Source organism: Sturnus vulgaris, chromosome 10 (genome assembly GCF_052056855.1).
Source record: "Sturnus vulgaris isolate bStuVul1 chromosome 10, bStuVul1.hap1, whole genome shotgun sequence".
Taxonomy (NCBI): domain Eukaryota; kingdom Metazoa; phylum Chordata; class Aves; order Passeriformes; family Sturnidae; genus Sturnus; species Sturnus vulgaris.
Window position 1 is genome coordinate 17,439,801 of NC_142252.1, and position 27,164 is coordinate 17,466,964.

Genomic DNA, 27,164 nt, shown 5'->3' on the forward strand with positions numbered 1-27,164 from the left:
GCTAGTATAAGGTACTGTACTTCTGCCTAGCAATTTGTGCTAACTGCATGTTAACTCTGGAATGATATAGTTGAAATCTAGGCTATTGACTGTCTATTCAGATATCAAGATTGCTGAATCATAGAACACTTTTTCTCTGTGTCATTGAGAGGAAGATTTTTCAAAGTGCTCCTTTTCATTGCCCTGTTAACTTGAATACTTAGTAAACCTCATATCCAGAAATTTATAGCATGTTGACTAGTGCATGATGAAGATTCCCAAAAGCATGTGATATGATTATACTTGGAAGTTTAATTGCTTATTATGATTTAATTAGCTCTTCAGCAAAGAGAGTTGCATTCGATCTGGTAAATCGAGAATATTCTGTGGAAAAAGAGGTGGACCAGACGCAGGGTATTGGCTGCAGCCACTGCTCACAAACTGGGGCTTGCAGATGCTTTCTTTAATAGGGCTCTAATGCACAATGTCAGGGTTTGAAAACTGCAAAGCCAGTCCATTGTACCTCTGCTTCTGTGGGTGATCCATCCATGCTGATCTTTGGGCTCAGTGCCTACCTATGCATTGTTGTATTTGGCTGACCTTTCAGTAACACTGATGTTTCCAGTTGCACTCTTTGTACTGAGGCATTCTGAGTTCAGCACAGCAGGGCACAAATGTCTGGTATCCAGTAAAAGACAGTGGAATTTGTTGAATTTCCTTCCTGAATGTTTGATCAGGTTGCTTATGGCTTTGTGGGCCTGTGGACCTGCTGGAGGCAGGGATCAGGCATCTGCTGCTCTTTTTCTTACTGTAGTAGAGAGGGGAAGAGACTGGTAAGGACTTTGCCATGGTTACTGTTCCCAGGGAAACCTTCTCTGCCTCTCATGTTGAGAGACTACCTGGCATAGTATATATGGAAATCCCTTGGAAAATAATTTTTTGCTAAAGAACAGCAAGCATGTCAGATCAGTCTGAGCCTGCTGTCATTTTGTGAGGCAGAAAACATCTTTGCTGCTTTAGTATTAAATTCTGCCAGTGACGCTGCCAGAGGGGCAGAAGTTCAGTTATTGTTGAGGACAAGGTGCCTTCAGCTGCAGGTATTGGAGCTGTGTGAGTTGTGAGAACACCCTGGGATAGCTCTGTGTGTGGTGACAATGTTAGAAGGGGGCCAAGGAGCTCGCAAGGTGGCACAGGAGTTCATAACAACACTGCCTGGGTTCTTTTCTCCTGCTCTGAACTAACTCTGACCTTGTGTTCATTGTGGGAGTTTTTTTGGCCTGTGTTTTCTTATCTGTAAAGTAGAAATGGGAATTACTGGCCTCCACAGAAAAAGGATCCTGATGATGTAGTTATGACTACTTCATATTACTGCTTTGATGACTAGACCACTTTCCCTTAGTTATCTGTGCTGCATAAACACAGAGGCATAAAGATTATCTGTCCCTGAGAACTTGGGTTCTGTCTGCCCCACCTAGTCCTACAAGCAAAGACTCATTGACTGCCTTTTTCTCAGCCTGATTTTCTCTGAACATAGTGGCAATGCAGGATCCCTGTGGCATGTTCTGACTTACCATCGCTTTAGGGGAGGTACCCTTTCTGCAGTTTAAAGATCGAGCTGAAGTGTTGATAAGGTCCAACAGGCTGATGTTTACTCGGTACTTCAAACACTCCAAAATATGGAACAATTTCCACCTTGTCCATCCCCAAGACATACATACAGACCATGTCTGTGGAGCCCTTTGAATATTCTGTGGCAGTTTTATATTGGGTATTAGATATCATAATGAGAAGATATGGAAGGCATGCAGGTAGCTACAGCAGAAATGGAGGCCACATGGTTGCAGTGGCCTGCAGGTTACCTGCCTTTTATTAGCAGTACCCCACAGCAAGCAGTGTTGTGCCAAGCCATTCCAGTTCCTGGATCATGCAAGTTTCAAGGCTTTCTTTGAATGATAGTTATTTGTTCTGATGAGTGGTTACAGGTGTAGTTGTAGGCTTCTGTTCAGGTAAAGGGATAAAAGTAGTGAATACTCACAAAAATAAAGTGCTGCTGTGAGGAGCCAGCTGAAGGGCAGTTTCCTTTTGGCCACATGATGCCTGCACAGAGCTCCTGCCCTGGCTCCTTGCAGCAGGCTGTATGAACTGTCTACAAGTGCTGAAGGGCCCTCTGGGTCCGGTGTACAAATGGTGCCACTTTGAATACCACTATGTGACCTTGAGGCTCTGGGAACCGCAGCTCCAAGGTGCTGGTTACAGCACAGCTATGAGAACCAGAGGGAAGGAGCCCCCTGGAAGCCGGGCAGAGATGTGGCAGAGACTCCAGTCCAAGGCTAATCATTGTTGGAGTGCCCTCAATTCCTCACAAAACAGATACTGAGACAGAAAGCAGAGCATAGCCTCTTGCCATGAAATACATCATTCTTGGACAGTGGCTCACGTGTCTTTTCAGCACAGACCGACTATTTATGTCACCCAGCTGCTGGTGAACATCTTTAATGCTTGAGGACACCTCTTGCCAAATTGGCCCCTTTGTCCCCACATACCCCTAGTTAGCCTGTCTTGTGATGCTCAAGTCCTCCAATGGGATCGTACACCTAGGGGGGTTTTACATGGGTGAATGGTCTTGTGCTGGCTATGACTATGTCTCTGCATGCTGTGGAGCTTGGGGCTGCAAGCTGATTATATATTTTCAAGGAATAAATTTATGTTTTTAATCTGCTCTCAAGGCTGGTGGCTGCTTAAATCAGGGTAGTGAATCTATAGCCACTAAGGAGTATGCAGTTTATTACTGAGGCTTTTCAGGATTTTGCTGTTAGTGCAAAACCAGGCAAGAGGCTCCTTGCCAGTAGGATGGGGACCTGCCTGTTGTGGTAACAGTGTTTCTGCTTTTGCCCTCTGTAGGACAGAGGAATGCTGCAGTTTTGTCTGTCCAGCAATCATGAGAGCTTGTTCTCAGTCCTACTATTGTGCTTCTCTTACTGCTGGAGTTGAAAACCAATTCTTCAGATCCTTCTGCTCAGGGACGAAAAGAGACTGAAGTACTGGAACAGTTAAGGAATTATGGTGCTGTCTCTGGAAGGAAATCCCATCTGAAATGAATTTGGGATGAAAATTGTTCGTTTGGAGTTTCTCCACCTTTAGTCATAAAATAAATGAGAAATGCTTTCCTTTTTCAAATGATTGACCTTTCCACAAAGGTGCTGGTTACTGGAGAAAGTGACTGTTTCAGGTGGAGACCAAAATCTGAAGTGTAAATCCCTTGAGACTCAGTCACAGTGCCTCCTTTTGCATTGCTTAAAATTGTTCTGGTTCTATTTGCATTCAGTATTTCTTCTTCTCTTTAGTAAAAAATGCTACCTGGGGGCCCTGGGATAACTTTTTTTCAGCTGGCTCTCATTGCATATAAAATAGCTGAAATAAATATTCTGTTTTCCACAGAGGTTTTTCTGAGAAAAGATGATTATCTTAGATGCTTGTGTTTCTTTTCACCATTCATATACAGTGTGCTCTGCTGTGGCTGAGAAATAATAAAACCCTGTTTACCTAATCAGAAAAGTCCAGACAATTATGAGAGAAACAGGGAGGGCACAGCTTGATTTTCATTTAAAAGAATTCTGAGAGAGATGTAGTACTGCAAAGATCAAGAGAACAAATTCTCAGAGGGCAAGTTATAGCAGAGGCCTTGTGGGTATTTATGTTTTTCCCTTTCTCCCATGATACTAGAACAAGAAACAACTCAGTGAAATGGAAAAGCATTAAACATGGGTAGGCAGATTGCTATAATTGGCAATGTTTTGTTAACTTGTGGGACTTATTACCACAATATAATAGAGCAGTTTGCTTTTTTTTATTACCTAAATTGCAGTGTAAACTGTCTGGGGAGAAGATTTCAGGGGAGAATGGTGCTGAGTATGCTGGGAGGTTAGAGAGCGCCTGTGCAGAGCTCTCACCCTGGTTATGTCCATAGAGCTTATTCTCCAAATTCAGCCAGTTCTGCTGTTTCAAGCCTCCCTTAAAGACCCAGTTCTGCTGTGCTAATGTATTGATTTTTTATATAAATTCTACTGCTGCCTTATTACCTGAATCTTGCTGTGGATTAGTCTGACCAGGGAGTTTTCTAAGGCATAGGCTTTCCTTCTTCACCACCCGCACATTATCTACTAGAAATACTTAGGATCAAGTATAAAGGAACAATAAATAAATACTTGGTTGGAGCAGCATAGCTATATATGAATACTTGGACTATGCCAAGCATCTTGTTGCCCAAATTTCTGATCTTATTTGTTAATTCCATTTTTCAAAGGGAAAAATATCCTCCAGGCTTTTACCACAGACAAGAATTATTGACCAAGCATTTTTTCCCACCTTTTTCTAAGATGGAATATCTCAGCATCTTTGTTTTGCACAGAGTCAATGCCTTATTTATATTCAGAACCTGTGCCTATGAATCATTAAACTGGGGATTGCTCAGTTTAGGCTACTTGTCTAAACTTCTGAGTCACTAGCTTGAGACAGTGTGCTTCTGGGGGTGCCTCTGAGGAGGTCTACAGGAATGAAGACCAGGTTTTTAAACTGGGATACTGTTAATTAGTAAGATCATCATCTGCTAGCATTGTGAAAAGATGAGGTGAAATGGGAAGGGATAATGTGTTCCATTTTCCCTTGATTTTACCACTAGACTCAATAAGTGACATCTGTCAGGGAATGAATGAAATTGGAAGCAACTTAAATTTTCAAGTCAAAACCACAATAAAAATCAGTGGGCTGTAAGTCAAAGTGGGAGTTGTAAAACACAAGTCAGTTTCTTTGTGTTAGGCCATCTCTGGTGGAAACAGTGGATTGTCTGTTGCCTGGAGTCTTTAACATAAGATTAAAGAGCTTTCTAAAATGCTGGTTTAATCCAATTTCCATTAACATCTTGTGTGTTCAACAAGTCAAACACAATGAACCTAGTGGTCCTCTCTGATCCTGCAGTGAAAGAATCTGGGAAGATGATCTCTGAGTTAGAGGCACTTGGGTATGAGGCATTCCTTACCATGCTTTTGGAAACCCACACCCACATGTATGAGCACATGAATGTGTGGAGACAATGCTGACATGGTACAAGTTATTTCAATGAAACTGGGGTGTATTGTAGCCAGAGAGGATCATGTCCTTGAATATTATTTTTTTAGGTATTATTTTTTAAAGTAAATATGTACTGCAGTTACTTCCCAGTAACAGAAACGGAAATGTCAGTATTACTCTATTCTATGGGTTGTATGCTGGTAGGACAATATTTGGATAGTACAAAATACTGTTCTGCTGAGACAGGCACAACTAAGCCTTTTTAGCTTGGCAAAGACATTTTGCCAATGCATAATGAAATTACCTGCACTAATTACCCAAATGAAAAAATGTCTGAAAAAATGTCTGTGTAAATTTAGCTTATGAAACTTAAAGTACTGCCTGAGGAGAATGCAGTGGTCTGAGAGGAATTTCTTAGTGCCAATTCCATGGTGGGTTCATTCCTCTCCTTGTATCCTGAATCCACATTAGGTTAGTAATTTACATTTACTTGCAGAGCAGCATTTAATCTTCGATCTCCACGGCTGTATCTGCTACTTTTGCAGCATCTCTATACACAGGGTGCAAGTGCTTTTTAGACTGTAATCGTCTGGCACATTTATCAGCCACTGGGACCAATGTGACACTTGTCTATAATACTGTGGAGCTGTCCTCCTGTGCTCCCAGGGAGGCCAGTCCCAGCAGGAAGGTGATAGATTGTGCTGGGAAAGGCCCCGTACTACCCACAGCTGGCTGGAGACCCAGCTGTGCACAGCTCTGCTGCTCCCCCGGGGCTGAGCTGGGCTCTGTGGCTAACAGGGCTGTGGTCTGTTTGCTCTGCACAAGCAGAGCTGGAGGGGAAGCTCCCAGGAGAGCAAAACGTGTCTGGAATGGAAGACAGATTTTGTACATTGACTACACGTGGACATTTATACTGGTACAGGCAGCAGAGAGTAACATTACACACCCACTACAGCTGGTGAACTCACTTGTTTGGCAGGCAGTGTAGGGGAGGCTGGGAAAGGAGCTGCAGTATAAAATCCATGCATCTTGCCACTCTCCTGATGTACCTTTGTCCACCAAGTAGTGTCTGTAAAGCTACAAGTGTCATAAGCTCTCCAGTGTACCTTGTACCAAGCATGGTGATGGTCTGCTTAGATCTGGCATTTATTTGTAACTACACAGAAAATCCTATTAGTTTTCTCATGCTATACTATAAGCACTGTCATAGTTTGTGTTGGCTAGCTGATGGGAGAAGGATGGAAATACTGAGTGTATTATCCTTTAGACAGATCCACTGTCTAATAGCCTGTCTGTACAAACAACTTTGGTCTGCTCCTCAATATACAGCTGGGGAAAACTGAGGTTGACTGATGGCCTGGATTCCTCTCTGTGTGCCTCAATTTCTGTATCTATAAAATGAATGACACTTGTCTTCTTGGAGCCTGAAGATGCAGAACAAACAAGATATTGCCATTGCATTGCACTTGCTAGGGGACAGCTACTGTAGGCTGGGTAAAGAGTGATTTCTGTCTAAAGCTACTGAGCTGCTGGGGGTTGTGACAGTACATTTTATGAGTTCACCTAATGTTAATGTTGCTTCCCAGTATTCTTTCATACTGCTATAAGTGTGACGTTACCTTCATCAAGCCGCATGTGTACTCCCTTCTGGCACTGAAAACTCATGTCCTGAAGTATTAATTGAACTAAATATGTAAAAGTGATTACTCCCCTGTTCAAAACCTGAGGTCATGTTTCCAACCAAATTCATAGGTCTCGTGCAGTCTTCTCCTTTGTCTTTAAATAACAGCACTATGTTCGGACATGTGGGTGTGCCTTCGGGATAGTACTCCAGACAGCTATTGACGGCAGCGCTGCTGGTTTCCCTTGGCCCTGAATACCCTGCTATTTAAAGTTATTTTAATGAAAGCCCTTTCCATGCCTTAGTCTGAGCAAGTGAATCTGTTTTGTTGCTTGTTGGGCTGTTCCTCTGTTGTTTGTGCCAAGCTGTGAATGTCTCCAGAGTGTCCCTTTGGAAGAGCCTGAGGAGAGCTGTCCAGGCGGGACGGGGCAGCTGTACTGCGGACAGGGTTAAAGCCTGGGCATGGTGCGAGGCAGAGGTCTCTGCTGTGGTTTGCCTTGAAGCTGTTACTAAGCAATTCGTGCAGACTCTTCCAGGAGAGCGTCAGCTCTTGGGTGCACTGTTGGTTGGATCCAGGATTGCTTCCACGGAGTGCTGCCTCTCTCCATCGCTCGCCTCTGGCTCGGTGAGCTCATTGCCACGGCGGGACTGCCGAGAGCCAGGCTGCTCAGCAGGGAGGGCACGGGCTTGTGAGTGCCTCAAGGGGTTCAGGGGGGCACCGCTCTCTGCGTGTCTTTCTGCTTTTCCTAGTGGGCATCTGAGCTGAGCTGCTGGTGGCAGCTTGGAGAAGGCTGCAGGAGGGTGGCTGGGAGCTCTCTTGGGCAGAGGTGGGCTGTGAGTGGTATTTGTCTCGGAGACACAACTCAGTGCTGCTGGCAGCAGTGGTGGCTGCTGTGGCTCACTGTGTGTCTCCAGTGACAGTAACTAAGGAAATATTTTTGAGCTAACTGGCCTCTGTTCAGCAGTGAGCAAGCAACCAGCCCTTCAGCTCCTGACATCAGAAATTATGTGAATAGGCTCTGAAATTATTTTGCTGGATGCAATAGTTGAGGGCAGATCCAGTGGCTAGAATTTGTCTAAGATACGGTTTCAGCTATGAAACTGTCTGCTGGCAAGCTGGGGAGAAAGGAATGAAGTCTGCTGTACAGTCTGCTGTATCTCTTGATTAGTTCAGTGTCCAGGCATTGTAGTGAGCATATTTTAGCTTTACAGTTTGCCACATGTGGGTTTTGTTATTCATGATGGTTTTTAACACGTCATTATGGAAATGTTCTTTTGTTCTATTCTGTGAGCAGGAATTTGTGTTCTAGGAATCCAACATTGTTGTGAAGGACAGATTTTGGGAAGAAGATTAATTAACTTTTCTCTAGCAAAAATCAGAAACTATCAAGAATTTTTTACTACTGAGGCACTAGGCAAGAGGCTGTCCCATGCTGCTATAAATCTGTATATTTCTTGAATGCTGAGATTAGAACTTTGCCTTTAATGCCTTTTGTTAGGGAAGTTTCAGTTTTGTGGATAGTGGGATGTAGTATCTTCCCACCAGGGGGTAGTCTGTGAAATCAAGCAGTATCTTGCTGAATAAATGATGCAGTATGGGGTGTTTCTTTAGATCTTTTCTGATTATGGATAATTCATAATGTAGGGTGAAGATTTGTTAATAATTTCTTCTCTATCTCTTACAATTTTCTGGAAGTATTATAAGGAGTATCTTCATAATAGGCTGGAATATGAAGTCACCTGAACTGAACAGTGGAGTGTGCTTTGAGAATTTTATATTAGTTTGTTAATTTAGCTTTTATGGGGATTATTAACAGAGAATTCCTAGATGAGTGCATAAATATATGGTGTGTTCTGAGCGTAAGTAGTCACTGAAATCCTTGAAGTGTGACTATAAGTATGAATTTGTACACACCAATGTATTTTTGCAGAATGTACCAACAGTAAATCAAAATGAGTTTACCTATGCAGAAGAAAGATTTTAAATTATTTTGATATACGAATCAATTTTAAGACTTCTTTAAAAATAAACAAAAAAATCTCCTTCGAACAAGAACATCCAAAGATTGTTTTTGAAGAAGTAGTTAAATGGAAAAAGCAGCGAAATCTGTTTCTTCATCCAAGGAAGTGTATTCCAAAATGTTTTGACATGGGCTTAGAAAGATGACATAATGCCTAGAGGGTGCATTTCCATTTGGGAGGGCAAGATTTCAGTTTTTTATACGAACAGTTCTACTTTCTCCCCCTTATAAGTCAAACAGTTGGCTACTAATGTGTATGTGCCTGCCTGTAAAAACAACTTGTAAAGTCTGTAACCACTCCTGGAGCACAGGAAAACACAGCCTCTAAACAGGTCTTTTCAATCTGTGACCTCTGCACTCTTGTAATTTTATGTTAAAATGAGCATGAAATTTGGTAAATGAGATTAATTGAAAAATGCAGTGATCCAAACAATTTGAGCAGTCTTCCCTGAAATACTTAAAATCAGCAGAAATATGTGCCTGCAGAGCCAGGCTCAGGTTAAGCTGTACCTGCATCATTAAGTTGCACAGACTGCCTTGGAAATACCAATCAGGACTCAGTGTAATGACAGGACAAAGCTTCAGAGCAGATCTGCTGCATGACAGAAAATCACATCAGGCACCAGTTCAGCTTCTGCCCAGGCAGACAGTGGTTTTTGAGCTCTTCAGAGTAAGGTGCATTTCTAACCTGTCATGGAGATTGTCTGGGAAAGTTTGCAAGGCAATTCTTTCCACACCATGGCCTCAATCTGTCCCCTTCTCAAGGGGTTGGAACATGTTGGCTGTGCATGCCTCAAGACAAAGTCTTGCTCCTATCCTGGCTTCTCCAGATTTCTACTACGTTAGTGTACACAAAACTGGCTTGCTCTTGCAACTAAAAATCCACCAACTTAAACAGATACTTCCAAACATGAACAAGAGTTACTTAAATATTTTGGAATAATCTTCAGTCTTTGGAAGATGGCTATCAAACTTTGCTGTGAAACTTGACTTGAATGAGAAGAGAAATTGCATTTAAACAAGTACTCTTCATAGGTTTTACAGTCGTGCTTGGTGTAAAGTTGATCTGAGAGAAGAGCTGATACCAGTCACCTGTGCTTCATTTTGGCTTTTGCTCTAAATTGACCTAAGTCTTATTCTCTCCTGGAAGGGGTAATCCTGGCTTTGCCACCCCACCACCCCTCCTATGCATTACCAGCACTTGTACCCTTCAAGCATCTTTGCAGAGAACTAGCCCAGATCAGAAGCAATCACTAAGGAAATTATTGCTTTACCTTATTTACAACTTTATTCCTGGCTTAGTTTTCGGTTGACTCAACATGAGTTAGCAAAAAAAGAGATGGGAGGAATGCGCAGAAGAATAAGAGAAAGGATGGGATTTCCTTTCTGTTTATAGCTGGATTTTTAGTTCCTCTTTAGAACAATCTGTAGCACAGCAACTTGTATCAGTAACTGACCTCGCTGTTTGTCTGCCTGGGCTGAGAGAATAAACAAAACTTTTCAGAAAGTAAACAAGGGGCACAAATGGTGAGAAAGAAAAATAAATAGAAATAAAAAAAGGAATCCAAACTAAGAAATTCTTTCTCTGATGTAATAACCTTGAAGTTCTTTTTGACCTTCAGAAAGGGAAATGTTTTGCTTAAGGACTTAAACTGGGAATTCTCCTGGGACAGAATATTTTCAAATCCTTTAACCTGCTTAAACCTTATCAGCGAAACATGCAAATTTGTTTCCTTAGTGTGTTTAATTATTGAAATCTAACTTAGCTCTGCTAAACTTTGCTGTTGTTGGTGGCAAGCAAAGCAGACTCAGGACCTGGGAGAAACTCTGAACTGTAGGAATTCTGCAACTTTCAAACTCTGGATTTGCCTTTTGGTACTTTTTAAGGAGCTTAAGAACACATTATGTGAGGTGTCCTTTCATGTTTTTAAAGTGAAATATCTGGCCTCATGCTTAACCTGTCTGACCCTTTTCTATCATATCAACAATCTGATTTTTCTCTAAACAATTATGAAAGCTCTGAGCATAACTTTTGATAGAAGTTGCACAAAGTACAAGTAGGCTGATGTGCTCTCTTATTTTAGAAAATATTTTCTTTCTCTCCCAGCTCTCTTCCTTCCCTGTGGATTACATATTAGGCTGTCATTAAGAAGAGACTAACTTTGCTGTGGAAATTTGTAACCCATTTTTCCAAGAGCAGTGACTTCAGATGGGGGATTGAAGCCATCCTCTCCTGCAGTCAGCAGAAGGCTGGGCAGTTGTAGCCTTCAGCCACTTAAAGACAAAGAAGCCCCAGTGTCCTGTTGTGACTGGCGACCTTTGGTTGTCCTAGGTGGAGCAACAGGCACTGCTGTGTCTATTCCCTCACTCCAGCAGGTCACCTTCCCAGCACTGCTGGAAACAAGTAGTTCCCGTTAGCATGTAAACTAGTTTGTGTCTGCTCAGAGAAGAGAGGGAAGAACAGGGGGATATTCTCCCTTCCTTTTAATCATCTGCTGTTGGTGTAGCTGCTCCAGACCTGCTGTGGGAGCACATACAGCTGAGTAAGACGCAGAATAAGCAAGTGTGTTTGTGCAAGCCTGAGCAGGTTTCATTTTTAAATGAGGAATTATGAAACATAACTGAATGACTTTCCCCTTGAGGATCAGCTAGCACAGTTGCAGTGAGCCTCCCTAGAGAGCTGGGGAGGAGGAGAAGCTGTGCCAAACAGATGGCTATAGTAATTGCTTTTGTTTTTCTTCCCCTTGGTAGAAAACCTTGGGAAGCAAAACTGTAAGGCCTAATTCTTCTGCATTGAAACTGGCCTCTGCTAGGAATTGAGTTTATACCAGTTTAAGAGGAGTACCAAGAGTAGATGAGCTGACTTGTTTATTTTTTTTTCCTCTTTCATCACATCCTTATTCAAATTTAAATTGTCCTGATAAATTAAATTAATTCAAGTAATGTAGAACTGTATGGTATATGAAAAGGTTCATCTTTGATGACCTGTGTAGCAGATTGACATTGCTCCATGTAACACCAAGCAATTAAATTTTTCTTTTATAAATTTTAGAGGCTATGAATAACTGCCTCTTATATTTAAAAAAAAAAAAAAAAAAAAAAAAGTGAAGACCACAAGAGCAATCACAGAGAAGGTGAGAAATGTCTGAGTCAAGTTTCCCAAAATAAATATGTTCCAGACACTTGGCTGGTATATGTTTTAATAAGATCTTGAGTTGCATGAGTATAGAGATTTTATCAGAGGACAGGACTGCTCTGAAGTGACCAGGAGTTGTCTGATCTCCTCTGTAGATATTAGCAAGGGGTGCAATGAAACAAGTTAGTTGCCAAGGTCCTGCAGCTTTTCAGCTTCTTGAAACTTCCCCTTGACCCCATGTAGTGTTAAAATGTTCCTATCATCAATAAGTTTTTCTGAAGTGTCTATGAATCTGTAGCTGTCAGCTCAATACCAGCTCATGTCACCCTGAAGAAGGGGTCTCTCAACTGGAATATCAGTCCCACAGAAAAATAGTACCTTGCTTCTGTCCAGGAGGGTGCACAGCACTTCCTGCTGCCTTCTAGCTTGCAGTACAGATCAGAGAGGCTTCCGAACTTCCTGGGATAAGGCTAGTGGAAGATAAAAATGATTAATGCTCACTGATCTTAGGCAAATGTCACAGCTTTGTAACAAAACAGACTTTTGTCTTTTAGTTTGCTTATAAGGTTTTTTTTTTTTAAAGCTTTTCTTCTAGTCAAAGATTAAAAACTTTCTCCAGCAGTCCCAGGTAATCATGTTTCCAAGGGCTCCGACTTCTACTGCAAGGTCTGTGGTGTGATTGTGTTACAAATTCTTCCATATTGGGGAGTAACTATCTTTAAGCACTGTCCTAGAGGAAGATACAAATGGGCAAATGGGACCTTGAGTGCTGTTGGCTACAGCTGCTGACATTTCATAACTACATGGTCTGATTTGTCATTTGGGCTCGTGAAGCACCTTCCCTTGTTTTCTCAGATTTTTCTCAGTTTCCTGCTGGTTTCTTCTGTTGCAATTTATTTTCCCAGCATGTCAGTGTGTGAACTGTACTGATCTATTGGATGTGTGATTCCTAGTGACTGGACGTGTTTTGTACCACCTTTCTCATAATCTGAACATCTCCTCCTGAGTGTGAGTTTTCCAGCAAATCCCATGCGGTTCATCTTGCCCAGGCAGGGGATTGGATGAGAACTAATTGGCACTCTGCAGTTCTTGTTTCTTTCACTTCATCTTACATCAGAAAAAGTTTTGAAATAAAAAAGGTATTTAGAAACCAGAAACCAAGCTATGTTTAGAGCAAGCTAATAAAGCTAAATAGGGGTTGGGTAGGTGGTAGAATTTCTGTTTTGTTCAAGACTGGTTGATATTAATGATGTCTTCATATTGGCAAATACCAAACACAAACTAAAGTACTGGCGGGTTTGTTACCCTGGAGGGCTGGGCAAGTCTCTGAGGGGCTAGAGATGGTGGTACCTTTTCTAGTTAATTTTCCATTTCTGTCGAGCATCTTTGTGATTCTGTCATCCATTTTAGAAACCTTTTTTCTATTTTTGCAGCTGTTTGGCATAATCTCAGTCCTGGTCAAACCTGAGTGTACCTGACCACCTGTGGGATTGCACAGATGTCACAATAACTTTGCACCTTCTGGGTGCTGAAATCAATAGTGTTTCCTTTGATGGATGATGCCTGAGGTTTCTCAGGTACCATGGTCTAGTTGAGGTGTTAGGGCATGGGTTGGACTCAATGATCTTGAAGGTCTCTTCCAACCTAGTCATAGTCATTGTCTGTGACAATGTGACATCATGTCATTTAAAACCTAGAATCCCTGGTTCTGGAAAGGATCAGAGTGGATGTCTGAAAGCAAGACAGAAAAGATATTTTGAGCAGTAGACTAGGATGCAGGAGAAAGAAGCTAATCTCTAACTTCTCTGACCTCCCTCTCTGTTTTTGGACTGTTGGTTTGAAACCAGGTGTACAGAAGAATTTCTGTGCCTATGTTAAATTCACATCAGTTAAGATCTTGGTGCTTAAATGGGGCAACTGCCTGCCCTGACTCAGGTCTGTGGTCTATCTGGACCCAGCCTCCTTCCTTCCACCTGTGCCTGGGCACTTATAGGTGATCTGTACAGCACCAGGACTGTTCTGTACAGTGGGTAAAGGAATAGTTCCAGCAGGTGTTATTATAATATAAACCTTGATCCTGCCAGTTGAGTTGGCAGGCATTTCTCAGTAAATGTTGCTGCTTTAGACTGCTATGAAGAGTGGGGAAAATAACTTGGTGCACCTGTTACAAAAAGATCAAATTAGGTCCATGTGAAACTGTAATTGCTTTTCACTCTATAGATCATACACAAAAGTTGAGGTCATTTTTGTCCAGCTACTTGCCAAGTTACTTGTTAACTTTTTTAGTGTTTACTTCAAAATAACAGGCTTTGTTTTCATGAGAAAGAAGTCTCACGGCCCCTTATTTCCTCCTTTTACTACTTGTTTGCTTGTAGCGGAAAAAGCATCAGGAAAGGAAACTGTGTGGATTGGCTGGTCACACAAAGTTCTCCAGCAGGGATCGGAGAGCTCAGGGTGGAACGGGGCCATAGATGTGGAATAGACTTCACTGCTCCAAAGACTGAAGAACTGCTGTAGTGGGAGGCCAAATGCAGTGACTTAATATGGAACCTGAAGTAAGGAGTAAGGAGCAGGCTGTCAGATTGAGCAAACCTGTGGCAAGCTCTGGCAAATCTACCGGAGCTGGTTTATGGAAAGGTCTCTCTGAAATCACAAGGCAATAGATGAAGTTAACAGGCTGAAGAGGAGACTCTGTAAGTATCACAATCTTTACCACGATAGTCATATTGTCCTCAGGGAATAGTCCAGCTAGGCTCTTTTTCTTTGAGTGTCATCTTCATTTTCCTGGGTTATTAAAGGAGGAAAAAAATTGTCATTAAGGCTTTATGAACTCACTGAAGATTTCTATTTTCCCTTTCACAGATGAAATCATGCAGCAGGAGATACGGCCGCTGGTAGCGGTGGATATAATAGAGCAGCTCCACAGGCAATTTGCAATCTTGTCAGGTAAGAAGTTGCTGGTAATGACACTCCGTGATTCTCATGGAAACATATTGGAACCTGTCGGGCTGACTGTCACCCTTCAGCTCTGTACAGCAGTTGCAACAGTATTTTCATATTGTTCCTGAAAAGTGCTGCTACAATCAAATATTCACAGTGCATGGAAAGGATAAATGCCAAGCTGCTGTACTTGTTTTTTTTAAAGGGAAGTTCATTTTCCATGTTCTCCACAATGGGCTGGGAGGAACATATTTAGAGGGCAAGAAATTAAACAAAACCCTCACTACATATCTTTGCACAATGTCCAAGCATCTTGTTTGTGGGAAAAGATTTTGGTCGATCAGGGATCTATTCATGACCTCCCCCTTCTTCCTCATTTGCCTTTGTTTTAGAAATGATTCATTGCTAAAGTGTAAAGTTCTAATCTTTAAAAGATATGATTATTACATAGTCCTTTGTTTGCCCGAAGTTTGCAATCACACAAAGTGACGTAGTTCCTTCCCTAAAGAAAGAGCTGATACTGAAATATTTGGCAAATTATTTAATACATTATTTTGGATACTGTAGATGATAAAATCTTATCTAGTCCTAAAACAGGCTCTGCCGTTGACTGTGTGGCTTCTGGCAACTCCTTTTGTCTCTATTTCTGCCTGTTCTGCAAATAAGAAAATTCAGAATTTGCTTATCATCTTCTCCATAGAAACAGTGAAGTATCATAAATTTGTACAAAATGCTGAGATTATAAGAAGGTCCTCCTGAAAAGCCTGTCCTTCTTGGTGGAAAGGAACACTGGGTATAGAGTGCAGAGTGTATCAACCCAGCTCTGGAACTGGTCAGCTCAGCAGGCCCAACCCTTGCTGTGTCTTTGCATCTTAAAATACATTCTAAGTTGCCGAAAGAAATCCAAATCTAGTTTACACAGAATTCTTTATGATACTCTGAGTATTAAAACTTGATTTTGGAGGCTTCCAGGTAGGATCCTGTGGCAGTTTCCTAAGCTCATTAACTAAAGAATTTGCATTAAACAGAGGGTATTGACTGAGCAAAGGTGGAACCAACTGCCTCCTGATCTGCAGAGAAACACCTCAGGGTCCACCTTCTCAGAATTCCTAATGAACACAACCCTCTGGGCAGGACAGGGTCTGTAACTGCATTAAATTGCTCAAACCTTTTTCATCCCACTGTTGTGCTCACTGCAGGGTAAGTAGGAATTGTTGAGAACTGAGTGCCCGATGTTTAATTGCTTACTCAGTAAAATGTGGAGGATTGCTATTTTTGAACCCCATTACCTTGCAATATTTGTGACCAATAGCAAAAGCTGAATACAGCATATAATAAGCACTTATGGAACGTGGTTTACTAAACAGAAAGAAAAAACTCATTTCCAGTTCCAGCTAGAACATTAAACATGGAATAAAAATGTCAAGGGTAGACTAAAAAAAGAATTTTCACATTTCTTTATGGACTCATAATTTCACAAGTGCGTGCATTCTCACCTGCTATTTTAGCAAATTCAATTCTTCACATTTATCTAATTATTTTATTCTTGGAAGTGATGAGAAAGGTGTTTAAGTAAGGCTGTTTAAATGGGAGCTGCTTAAAGACTTGAAAAATAACTCTTCATAGAAGGCAAGGCTGAGAGATTTGTTTGTTAGGAATCAGCAAATAAGTGGTTCATCAACATAGAAGTACTACGTACAAATACCAAAGGAGAATGAGAAGGTGTCTTTCATGCCCCCATCTACATAAACAATGAATCTCATTTTAAGAATTTAAGAAGTCTAAAATCTCCTCAATACAGTCCAGAAATAGTATCCTACTGTAAAACAGGACACTGCAGTTCATAGTTTCTAAGTTGATTTCAATCTGAAGTTTACAGCTAAATTTGGAAACCTGGGTCCCTTACTCCAAAAACCCCATGGTAGCATGTGAAGAAGATAAGGAAGGCTTAGAAGCCCCTTTGGCCCAGTGTCTTCTGCTGGTGACCACTGGTGAGTCATAGGTAAAACATAGCAGGAATCTTTCTTACTCTCCCTGTATTGCCTCCTGCAAAGAGAACATTAGGTGCAAGTCAGACATTACTATACTTTTCAAAAATGCATTTCTCTAAATAATATAACTTTCCTTTAGCAAAAGATTGGCTTTTTCATGCAATGAAAACAAAACTGAGCACTCTTCTGCCTCATTTCACTTATTAAAGTAATTCACACGTAAATGACCTCATTTGATTTAGATTTTTTTCCAGATGGCTCTGTAGCTTTTCCTCAAAGCATGCTGTTTGCTGCTTTTCATTAGGTACTACCAACCACAAGTTTTTGGTGCTTCAGTGCTTGCCTACATGGTGGCTGAAAATTTGATACTTAGGCTTCTTCCTGGTTTTCAATATTGAAATGTTGCAGCTCAGAAGCCACAGTCTGGGGAAAAAAAGCCCCTTCTGTTCTTTGGTGTCACCACCATGGGCAGTAAAAGGCAATTCCAATGTTCTTGTAGAGTGTTATGGACATAAATTATGTTTCTCTGAACAACTTCCTAACAGTGGTATACACTGATTTATACTAGATGGGGTTATTTCTTTCAGTCTGGAGGCAGCAGCCCCCAGAATGCAGCCAGTCACCTCTTCCATGCCTGTGCAGAGCCCAGAGGATGTAGCACTGAGCCTGGTTTCCATTACTCTACAGCCTCTAGCTTTGTCAAGCTCTCCTGTTCAGTCCTGTGGATCCCAAATGCTTTTGTCCAGTAATAATGAAAGTCAGTGGTTGACTATTGCAAATTTTGTCATAAATGAGTATTACTCTGGTTAATACCACCTTTTTAGTAACAGTGGGCAGCTGAGGCAGATGTAGTGAACTCACAATATTCCCTTGCAGTAAAGCAGAAAAGAAAGAGGAAAATGATTGAATCAAAGGCTCTTTGTTTTCTCTGGACATGACTCATTAAAAACACTTCTCTCGACTTTTGCTATGTGCAAACTTCTTGAGAGGATCTGACTGTCTTGTGGTCTCCAAGCAGATGGTAGGAATTACATAACAAGTCTAAAGAGTTTGGTATTTGATTGTATCAGGGTCTAGTTATAATGAACATATTACCTACTAACAGCCTCCTGGTCCTCCACCTACTGCACTGATCAAGACCTTACTTCATGCCAAGAACAGAGAATCTATCCAAAGCCTTCCCTGATCCATTAAGGTCATGGAAATGGCTGCAATGTAATGTGGCAATGTCCTTAATCACGTAATTTTACTTTGGTCATCTCTATTCCCATGTGCTAATTTAGCCCTGCTTAGCTTGTGAGATCTGGTAGGAGTACTGGCTCTTGTGGTTAAATTCTAGTTTTGATACCACTACTGCCTCTTTCCTTTCCCTGAAAACCAAACTCCCAATTATGGGATTACAGCTGTGACAACACAGCAGGAGTGCTCAGCTAGGTTTGTGTGTTTCCTGTAGCTCTTAAGGGAACTAGATTGCAAAGTTGAGTAGTACTGAAAACCTGGTTGTTCTAACACACCAGTTTTTACTCAAGAATAAAGAATCACTAGTAAAATAGTTTTTCTGTCCTGCTGACAGACTAATAAACTGCTGTACCAATCTGCTCTTGGAGCTGCTACTATTCCTTCCCCCCACCCCTTTTTATCTGCAGCTTCACAACCTGTTCTTATCGGTAATTACTGTGTCAAAGAGCCCAATCTGCCATTTGCAGCTATAATGGATCATGTCGCTAAATCACGACTTTATTAGACAAACTGTCACGAAGTGTATTAGCAGAGAGAATCATTTTCTTTGTGTTCTGCTCCTGTTAACAGACTTCAGTGGATGGGAGAGTATATCTGAAAATGGTAACTGACTCAGAAGCCAGTTTATTTAATTTGCAAAGCCTGGAGGGTATTTGACCATCTGCTTCCTGTTTAAACAGCCTTTTGGAAAACCTGGCCTGACCTTGCCAAAAGGACAGTTTGGATCTTTGATAAAAATTGAGACCCAGGAAGCATGATTTAATGAGAAATTCATCACTCACAATCCTTAAGCAACATGGAAAACCAAAAAACAGAGCTTGGAAAAAGCAAGACCTGACCAAAGCAGTGAAACTTCAGCCAAGATATCATTAGTCTTTTTGCTGTCTGACCCAGGAGATGAACTGTAGTCAGAGCTGGGCTGAGATGACTCAGGGAGCTCTCTGCATGTGGGCAGGCCCAAGCAGTTAAGGCTGCACGTGTCAGCAGCATTTGCAAGAGCACTTTCCAGCACTAACTGATGAGTTAGTGTCTGTGGCAGGCTGGGGAGGTGAGCTCTGGAAACTTGCAGACAAACTTTTGGAACTTCTGACTTTAGGCTCTTTTTTGGGCTGGTGCTTTTTGTTTATTTTGGTTTTATTTTCCAAGGGAGTCAGCATATTTGGTGATCTCTTGTTAGAAGATCTGCTGGCTATAGGATAGGACTTCAGTGTAGCCCTTGATTGTTTCAACCATGGATATTTTTTGTGACTGGATGGGAGGCATAGGTGGGCTAGAATTGAAGAATGGGAGATTTTCTAAGATCCTCATTGTGTTTAGGGCCTTGGCCTGCAGTTGTGATTGCTTTCTGCTTTTACATCAGTCATACCAACATACATCTTTAGCTGTGAAACCTCTCAGAATTCAGCACTCACACCTCATTTGTCAATCACACCTTTTACACTGCAAAGCAAAATTAAATTTTCTCAGCTGCCATAACCTTTTCTCCTTCACATATATTCCTTCCCCAAATACTTCAGCTGTTTTGTTTCCACAGCTGAATTCTGGCCCCATCTTCACTGCAGCAGCTATCCTGGCTGCATTAGCTACTGGAAAGTCTGTCTAATAGGAGCAGCTATGAATGCTGCTCTATGTCCTGGGACTTGGAGGATTGGCACACAAGAGTGAGTGAAGGTCCCATTACCATGTGTACCTTGTACAACCCTGATGGCTTGTGTGCTATCTCTTCTAAATTTCTTAACCATCCACATTCACTCTGGCTTCTGACCTATTATCCAGGTTCTTCCTTTCCCTTTGCTCTTGGGCCACAAGTGAAGAGGAAAAGCTGAGCAAATTAAGGAATGTGCCCAGGAAGAGGAGGAATGAGATGCTATCATTCTCATTCTGCAAACCAGGCAGAAGGTCAAGTAATATTTTCCTTGGAAGTCTTGCCTTTCACCAGGAAATTCAGCCCTGAGCTCTTCTAAATCCTGTTGTTTTTTGCATCAGTTGTGCTCCAGCTTGTTGCTCTCAGGTTGGGTTTCCTCTGCAGGCAAAATTCTGTGTCTGCTTATGATGGAGCAGCCTGGGGTGTGACTGGGGAGCAGTGACCCAACCACAGGAGGCTGCTGTGGGATAGCCTGGATGCCCTAAGGCAGGGTCAGGAGTGACTCTCATGTTAATTCAGCTGCAGGACAGCCTGAACCTTCCCTGCTGCCAGCTGAACCTCCAGCTTTCCTGGCTTCCAATGGTCACTGCCACCAGCTGCTGGTTCCCTGGCTGGGCACCAGCATTTGGAACTGCCAAGAGGTGCTGGGGGTGGTTGTGGTGCTTGGAGAATGCTGCAGGGTGGCATCTAATGGTGCTTGGAAGAGCTGGAAGTCAGAGGAAACACTGCCAGGCACAGCCATGCTCCTGATGCCTATTTTTCAGTGTGTCTTTGTTTTTGCCTCTGACTGCACTAACCTCAAGGTATTGCTTGCTTCTCCCTTGGAGCTCCTTAGCTCAGCTCATGCCTCAAGAGCTCTACTCCTGACAGTCCTCGGGTTCCTTGCCCAGCTGTGCAGGCACTGCTGAACAGCACAGAGTGCTCTGGCAGCTCTAAGGTAACTACTCCTCTCACCTCTCTGCTCATTGCTTCACTCTCTTCAGCACTTCTGTTTCCCCCTTCATGCTTTCACTTTCTTGATAGTATCTTTTTTTTTTTTTTTTCCTCTTGAGGACTGCTTTTTCATTCTGGTGTTCTGTGGAGCTGCTGGAGCTTGTTCTGTCCCTATCTGCCTTACTTATGATGGGCTATAAACTCTTCTACGTGGCAATTGGACTCTTCTCACAAGTGATGCCCAGGAGTGTAGGGATTATGCACAGTCCCAGCAAGCACAAGGAGGGTATACAGAGAGTTCTTGGAGCCAAATTCCATGTACTCAGTCCTTATGGCTATGAGACTGACTGAAGACTATCCTTATTGGCTTTTAGTTTGTGCTCTCTGCTCTTTCAAGATATTGAGTAACATCTAGCTGAAGTTTTTCAAGGACTGGAAGAAATCTTGTAGCAACTCCCTAGAAAGAAAGGTTGACGGCCAAGGAAAAAAAAGGCTGCAGCTTGTCAATTCACATTCTGCAGAAATTTGCATACTGCAGCAATTCTTGGGTTAGTGTCAGGGAAAAAAATGGCATTAACATTTAGATGTATGGAATTGCTGTCTCATACAGAGGAGAGAGTTTTCCAGACATCCTTGGTATTTAAGGAACTTCCCTTATATCCCTTATCCAAGTAGATATGGATCATTTTCCTTTAAACTCAACTACTGCTCGAAGTTCAGATATGGGCAGGAAAAACCCATTCATAACATATTTGTGGTATTGCTTGTCAGTCAACACTTCAGACATTTCTGCTCTCTTCTCATCATAGTACTTAACAATTTCTGAATGCCACACTCCCTCAAACTTCCCCCTAATTTCCTGGTGTGGCAGGAACAGAAGGTTTCCTTGTTTATTTCCCTGTCTAAAATACAGCCCTGCTGAACCATCTGAGGGTTCTGGTGTGGTTGCAGCAGGAAGTGTTGCCTTCACATTGGAGAATGAGATGGAGATCAGGAGCTGTTAAAGGCCTATGGCTTAGTCAGAGGGAAGAGTTGCTGACTCTTTGTTGAATGTTCAGTCTGAGGCTGCTCCTGAGTGTCCTAGATTTGTTGCCAGTGGTTAAAGGAAGAAGTCAGTGTTCAGTCTGCTTACATGCATTCTTTGGATGACTTTTTATAGGAGAAGATCCCATGACAAAAATACACACCCACTTATATAGAGTGCATCATCAGCCTGCCTCATCCAGCTCAGGGAAGAGGCCAGGGGAAGAAGAGCACATGTGCAAATGGAGATGCAAGAGATGAAATAAAAGGGGCACAAATAGATCCTGGTGTCCTGGGGTACAATGCAAAAATGTGTATTCTATCACCATCTGTTAAAATGTGGGAGGGGTGGTGATCCTTATCTCTGTGGGAGATATCCTCTGCTGATGTGCCATCTGATAAGATGGGGGGATGATCATCGTTATCTATTCACAACCCATCCCTCCTCCAGAAGATATATTCTGTTAATGGGCCATTAAGTCCTATTGTGTGACTGATAAGATTACATCACCCCATTGGGAGATGCCCCAACCAGGGGCAGGAGCCAAGCCTTTCCTACCTAGATAAAAAACTGGGGTTTGGGACCCGAGGGCAGACCTTTCTACTGGATCCCAGAGGAAAGTCGGACCTTTTTCCACATCATCGCTGGATCTTCGGAGGAAAACTGCACCTTCTACAGGAGCACTGCTTCAACAGAACCACATCTGTCATCCAGGAGGACTGCAGCCACCATTTATACGGACTGCTACCAACACCCTGACTGACAGGGTGTCAGGTTGTATTTCTGACTGTGTTGGTGGTTGTTTCTTTTATATTATTGCATGTATTTTATTTTTTTCTCTTTTCTCCTATTAAATTGTATTACTGACTTGGAGTCTCGCACTGGTTTTACTTTCAAACCAACACATTAATTGGCGCCCAACGTGGGGCACGAAGGGTGCTGAGGAAAGTCAGTATTACAATTTTGTTTTCACCATGATTCTCAACATGCTTACATGGGTTTTATATCTTGCTCTCTATATTTTTCCACACATGGGGAACTATCTGCCAGCTGTAATGCTCCTGTGTAGACCAGGATATGGTATAAAAATTGCTTTACTGGCCTATTATGTCTACTGCATGATAACCTCTGAGGCAATGAACATAATCCGGAATATATACTCGACTTTGTTTGCTTGTCCTAGTCTGGGTTGCTACATCCGGGGTTTTAACAATCACACCCAGCCCTTGGGGGGAGGGGTAAAGGATGATTTTTTCCAATCTTTCCGGCCTGATACAGTAGTTTTTGGAAATGTTGAGTTCCCGCTGGATGCTAAGGACAGCACAATATTGTTGTTAGTTCTGCTTTGTCTCCTCTGCACAGCCTTTACAGCCTACAACATGCTTAGAAACAGAACACTACATGGCGTATTGATGCGTATTCTTGAGGAAGAGGAAAAAAGAAACAAATCAACTTCGTCCACGACTGCACAGAATGTCACAAAGAGGAGAAGAACCAAACAAAAAGCAACAGTGCCCGTGTCTATGCAGACTGCCACAAAGGAGGAAAAAGCCAAAAGCGAAGCAACAGTGTCCGTGTCTACGCAGACTGCCACAGAGGAGGAAAAAGCCAAAAGCAAAGCAACGGTGTCCGTGTCTATGCAGTCTGCCACAGAGGAGAAAAAAGCCAGAAGCACCATCAGCATCTCCACACAAACCATCACTGAGCCAGAACAGCCTAGACCAGTAGCAGTTGCGCCCGTTCAGAAGAAGAAATCAAAGAGCAAATCAGTTCGCATAGTGACTGACGAGGACGTGGCAGGACCTTCGCACCCAGCAGAAGTGACAGAGCCAGAGATCATCACTCGCTCTCTATCCCTGGGTGAGCTGCGTGACCTGCGGAGGGAATTCACCCGCCAGACAAATGAGTCCATCTTGACCTGGCTGCTCCGCATCTGGGACGCTGCAGCCAATGACACCATTCTGGATGGATGTGAGGCCAGGCAACTGGGATCTCTGTCCCGGGATGTGGTCATTGACCAGGGGATTGGGAGAACCCAAGAAACTCTCAGCCTCTGGCGGCGACTGCTGACAAGTGTGAAGGACAGATACCTTTGTAAAGAAGATCTTCAGGTGCACCAAGGAAAATGGAGCACAATAGAACAAGGTATCCGATGCCTGAGGGAATTGGCCGTGCTGGAGATCATTTTCTCAGAAGATGAGAGATTTCCTAAGAGCCCAGACTGTGTCCGGTGCACGTCACAGATGTGGTTGAGATTTGCACGACTTGGACCAGAGATGTATTCCCGTTACCTGGCAACGCTGCAGTGGAGGGAAGGTGAGGACATGGTAGGCGTCTTGGCCAATAAACTAAGAATTTATGAGGACACTGTCACAGCCCCATTTCGTACCCATGTCTCATCCGTGGAAACACGGCTGGTGGAGCAAGTCCGAAGCCTGATTGAAGAGGGCCATCAGAAACTAAAAAAAGAACTTAAGGAAAACAACTACCAGATATCTCCTGAACCAACAAGAGTTTCTGCCATTAGGAGCCGGCGTTCCTCAGGCAGGGAGAGAGGACACACTCCACGAGGTAACCTCTGGTTTTTCCTTCAGGAGCATGGAGAAGACATGAGGAAGTGGGATGGAAAACCCACCTCCTCCTTAGCAGCCCGGGTACGGGAGCTGAAAAGAGGGACACCTACCCCAAGAAGTTCATCTAGAGTCAATGCTGCTCCAGTCTCTCGTGTACAGAACTCCAGACAGTATCAGAATGATGATATGACTGATCCTCTTGAAGGAACCTCAAGAACCTATTTACAGGGAGAGAGCAACGTGTACCAGGATCAGGAATAGAGGAGCCCTGCCTCTAGCCAGGTAGAGGAGAGGGATAATCGGATCTATTGGACTGTGTGGATCCGATGGCCTGGCACATCCGACCCACAAAAACATAAGGCTTTGGTTGACACCGGCGCCCAGTGTACTCTGATGCCATCAAAGTATGTAGGAGAAGAATCCATCTCTATTTCTGGGGTAACAGGAGGATCCCAGCAGCTGACTGTAGTGGAGGCCGAAGTGAGTTTAACTGGGAACAGGTGGCAGAAACACCCCATCGTGACTGGCCCAGAGGCCCCATGCATCCTTGGCATAGACTATCTTAGAAATGGATACTTCAAAGACCCAAAAGGATATCGCTGGGCTTTCGGGATAGCTGCTGTAGAGACAGACGGCATTAGAAAACTGAGCACCTTGCCTGGTCTTGCAGATGACCCCTCTGCTGTGGGACTACTGAGAGTTGAAGAGCAACGGGTACCAATCGCCAGAACAACAGTACACCGCCGGCAATACCGTACTGACAGAGACTCAGTGATTCCCATCCATGAAATGATCCGTAAACTGGAGAGCCAAGGGGTGGTCAGCAAAACCCACTCACCCTTCAACAGCCCCATCTGGCCTGTGCGTAAATCTGAAGGAGAATGGAGATTGACCGTAGACTATCGTGCATTGAATGAGGTGACTCCACCGCTGAGCGCTGCTGTGCCAGACATGCTGGAACTGCAGTACGAGCTGGAGTCCAAGGCAGCAAAGTGGTATGCCACTATCGATATCGCCAATGCATTTTTCTCCATTCCTCTGGCAGCAGAATGCAGGCCTCAGTTTGCTTTCACCTGGAGGGGTGTGCAGTACACCTGGAATCGTCTGCCCCAGGGGTGGAAGCACAGTCCCACCATCTGTCATGGGCTGATCCAGGCTGCACTGGAGAAGGGTGAGGCCCCCGAACATCTACAGTATATCGATGACATCATTGTATGGGGCAGCACAGCAGGGGAAGTCTTCGAGAAAGGAGAGAAGATTATCCAGATTCTGCAGAAAGCTGGTTTTGCCATTAAGCGAAGTAAAGTTAAGGGACCAGCTCAGGAAATTCAGTTTCTAGGAGTCAAGTGGCAAGATGGACGTCGTCAGATCCCAACAGAGGTAATTAATAAGATCACTGCTATGTCTCCACCTACCAACAAGAAGGAAACACAAGCCTTCCTAGGTGCCATAGGCTTTTGGAGAATGCACATTCCTGAGTACAGTCAGATTGTGAGCCCTCTCTACCTGGTTACCCGCAAGAAGAACGATTTCCACTGGGGCCCTGAGCAGCAGCAAGCCTTCGCCCAGATCAAGCAGGAGATTGCTCATGCAGTAGCCCTTGGCCCAGTCAGGACGGGACCAGATGTGAAGAACGTGCTCTACTCTGCAGCCGGGAACCATGGTTTGTCTTGGAGCCTGTGGCAGAAGGTGCCTGGTGAGACTCGGGGTCGACCACTGGGATTCTGGAGCAGAAGCTACAAAGGATCTGAAGCCAACTACACTCCCACAGAGAAGGAGATCTTGGCCGCCTATGAAGGAGTTCAAGCTGCCTCAGAGGTGATTGGCACAGAAACACAACTCCTCCTGGCACCCCGACTACCAGTGCTGGGCTGGATGTTCAAGGGAAAGGTGCCTTCCACACATCACGCCACTGACACCACATGGAGCAAGTGGATTGCCCTCATCACTCAGCGCGCCCGTATTGGGAATCCAAATCGCCCTGGGATTCTGGAAATAATTACAAACTGGCCTGAAGGTGAGACTTTTGGATTGTCTTCTGAAGAAGAAGAGGAACAAGTGGCACGTGCTGAGGAAGCCCCACCATATAATGAGCTACCGGAGGCTGAAAGACGATATGCCCTCTTCACTGATGGTTCCTGCCGAATTGTAGGCACTAACCGGAAATGGAAAGCTGCAGTATGGAGCCCCACACGACAAGTTGCACAAGCTACCGAGGGACAAGGTGGATCGAGTCAGGTCGCAGAGCTAAAAGCCGTCCAGTTGGCTTTGGATATTGCTGAACGAGAGAAGTGGCCAAGGCTCTATCTCTACACTGACTCATGGATGGTAGCTAATGCTCTGTGGGGTTGGCTGGATCGCTGGAAAAAGGCCAACTGGCAACGCAGAGGGAAACCCATATGGGCAGCTGAGATTTGGCAGGACATTGCTGCCCGAATAGAGAAACTGACCATAAAGGTTCGACACGTGGATGCACATGTACCCAAAAGCCGGGCTAATGAAGAACATCACAACAACGAGCAGGTGGACCGAGCTGCCAAAGTGAAAGTATCACAGGTGGATCTAGACTGGCAGCACAAGGGAGAATCATTCCTAGCTCGTTGGGCCCATGATGCCTCTGGTCATCAGGGGAGAGATGCGACGTACCGATGGGCCCGTGACCGAGGGGTGGACCTTACCATGGACAGTATCTCACAGGTCATCCACGACTGCGAGACCTGTGCCGCAATCAAACAGGCCAAGCGGGTAAAGCCTCTGTGGTATGGTGGACGATGGTCGAAGTACAGGTATGGGGAAGCCTGGCAAATTGACTACATCACCCTTCCCCAAACCCGCCAGGGCAAACGCTACGTACTGACCATGGTGGAAGCAACTACAGGATGGTTAGAGACCTACCCTGTGCCTCATGCCACTGCCCGGAACACCATCTTGGGCCTAGAAAAACAAGTCCTTTGGAGGCATGGTACCCCTGAGAGAATTGAATCAGACAACGGAA

General features: G+C 43.6%; 1 protein-coding gene across 7 annotated transcripts in view; it reads left to right on the forward strand.

Moving 5' to 3' along the window:
* Window positions 1–27,164, forward strand: part of MCF2L2 (MCF.2 cell line derived transforming sequence-like 2) — a 159,684-nt gene that overhangs the window by 21,679 nt on the left and 110,841 nt on the right. For 6 of the 7 annotated variants that reach the window (XM_088170466.1, XM_088170467.1, XM_088170470.1 and 3 more), the window contains one exon: window positions 14,687–14,770. In XM_088170466.1, the coding sequence (XP_088026592.1) occupies window positions 14,687–14,770 (84 nt within the window). Of the gene's footprint in view, window positions 1–14,323; window positions 14,518–14,686; window positions 14,771–27,164 lie in introns of those variants that run through there. The other variant, XM_088170469.1, reaches the window with a different exon arrangement.